The following is a 2,211-nucleotide window of genomic DNA, read 5'->3' as shown; positions in this document are numbered from 1 at the left end:
TTTAAAGCAACATATTATTATAAATTATAATAAATTGCATCACAACTTACGTCTTACTAGCAATAATTTGATAATTTAAATAATTAATTTAAGTATAACTAATCTTATGACACTTATTATTTCAGAAAACACTAACGTTTTTGAAAATATTTCTTTTACCTACATAATTAAATATTAATTAGATCGTTACTCGTTATATACAAAACAACATATTCGTTTAATATATTTATAATTAATTTTATGTTTACATTTACTATCATTTATCGCTTTAATTCATTTAATTTTTGTCTATATTTTTTTACTCTTTTGAATAACAACTTGGAACTCACATTTTTTAACTAATTTTAATTTCATATTTCTAAGCAGAATATAATTTTGAGTATTTTGATCCACATAAATTAAATTGGGGGCAAGTACCTAAGTTAAAAGTATTTAATGTTTAAGTATACAAGCGGAGTAGTGGACCAACATTTGCTAGGTACCTACCCGTGTATCACTTGACTCAACTAAATATAAAATACTTAGATATAAGTATATAACTAATAAACTATTCTTCCAAAATTAAATTTTTATATTTCGAAGTAGGTACTCAATAAAATATTCTGCTTTGGAATAAGGAATTAAAAATGCATGTTGTAATTTAAAAAAGTAAAACATTAGTTAGGATAAAAATAGTAAAAATGTTACTAACAAGTAACGGCCATCTCCCAATATGCGGTCTACCAATGTTATGTGTTCTACCTATAGCTGGGAATCCCGCATCATTTATATTTATTATTTACCAATTTATATGTTGTATCTTAATTTTTCATAACGATATATATTTTATCATGTAACAATACAGGTTACTGGGTTAGTTGGTTTAGTGTCGTTTGTGGTAAAACAACTTTTTTTAAATTTTAAGCTGAAAAAATAGTTTTTAAAATGCTAGTTAAAGAATTTTATAAATTTATTTTAACTGAAGAATCTACTGTCAAACACCTGCAAGACTATGGCCTACTACCTTGTGCAAAACAATGTCACAAATGTAGCAGTGAAGTAAAACTTTACCAAAGAAATAACCGAGTAAAAGTAAGAGAAGTTTTCCGGTGTAAAAAAAAGGTTGCCAAACCACCCAATCATTATACGTAATAATAATTCATTTTTTACTTACGTGGACGCAAATGATCGACACAATAGTGGATTAAGTCTCAGTAAAATTATGGAGATTGTGTATTTCTGGGTTATGGACAATCAACTAGTTAAAATAAGAAGATTTACGGGGAGATCCAAAAATACTATTTGTGACTGGATGAATCTCTGTAGAGACATTCATGTACGTCTATTTAACCAAATTCAACCTTTTGGGGGTCCTGGTCAGATCGTTCAAATCGACGAATGTCTGTTGCGGGGCGCACGGAAAAATAATAAAGGACGCTTTCGACTTGCCGATTTAAAAGCTGCAGTTATACCTAGACAAGAACATGAAGAAGACACCAATCGCAATTATGGTCGGAGAATTGGTGGACCGTGGGTAGTCGGATTATGCTGTGTTTTGGAAAGTGGTTTAATTAATGCAAGATTTTTTGTTGTTGAAAAAATAGACAAAGAAACATTACATCAAATAATTAAAAATGAGGTACCTATGAAATAATGTGTACTGTGTATTTAACTGTCTATTTAACAATTTGGGTTTAATTTTAAGGTATTACCTGGTACAACAGTTCATTCTGATTCCTGGCTTGGATATAAAGGTTTATCTGAAAAGGGCTATGTACATGGAACAGTTAACTATTCAAAGAATTTTGTGGACCCGGAAACTGGTGCCAATACACAAAGAATTGAAAGTCTTTGGAGGTCTCATACACTCAAAATCGTTAAGAAAATGTGCGGTACTAATGAAGACCTCTATTAGAGGGGTACTTAGCCGAGTATTGGTGGCGAGGATTAAATAAAACTGATAATATTTTTGATATTCCCTTAGAGAAATAAAATTATGCTTTGTGGATAATTCTATGGATCCTTAATAAAATAGAATTTTTTTATTTATACTTTTAATACCTATTTGGAAAATGTTTTTTTATTAATGTGTTTTTAGTGTAAATTATAGTATAACAATTATAAATGAATTTCTTACTAAATTAAATTTTTTTTTTATACTTTTAATATTATTACGGTAGACCACGCCCATTTTGGTAGACCTCATATTTTTGTGGTAGACCGCATATTGGG

The 2,211-nt window shown here is 29.0% G+C and overlaps 1 protein-coding gene across 1 annotated transcript; it reads left to right on the top strand.

Annotated features, from left to right (window-relative positions):
- The first annotated feature begins 737 nt into the window (after positions 1–737).
- LOC115035004 lies at positions 738–2,170 on the top strand. The gene is made up of 2 exons (XM_029492638.1): positions 738–1,618; positions 1,685–2,170. The coding sequence occupies exons 1-2, from the start codon at positions 1,202–1,204 to the stop codon at positions 1,892–1,894; spliced, it is 627 nt and encodes a 208-aa protein (XP_029348498.1). The 5' UTR covers positions 738–1,201; the 3' UTR covers positions 1,895–2,170.
- The last annotated feature ends 41 nt before the right edge of the window (positions 2,171–2,211 follow it).

Source organism: Acyrthosiphon pisum, unplaced genomic scaffold (assembly GCF_005508785.2).
Source record: "Acyrthosiphon pisum isolate AL4f unplaced genomic scaffold, pea_aphid_22Mar2018_4r6ur Scaffold_29;HRSCAF=187, whole genome shotgun sequence".
Taxonomy (NCBI): domain Eukaryota; kingdom Metazoa; phylum Arthropoda; class Insecta; order Hemiptera; family Aphididae; genus Acyrthosiphon; species Acyrthosiphon pisum.
Note: the sequence above shows the minus strand (reverse complement) of the source record. Positions and strands in the feature narration are given on the sequence as shown.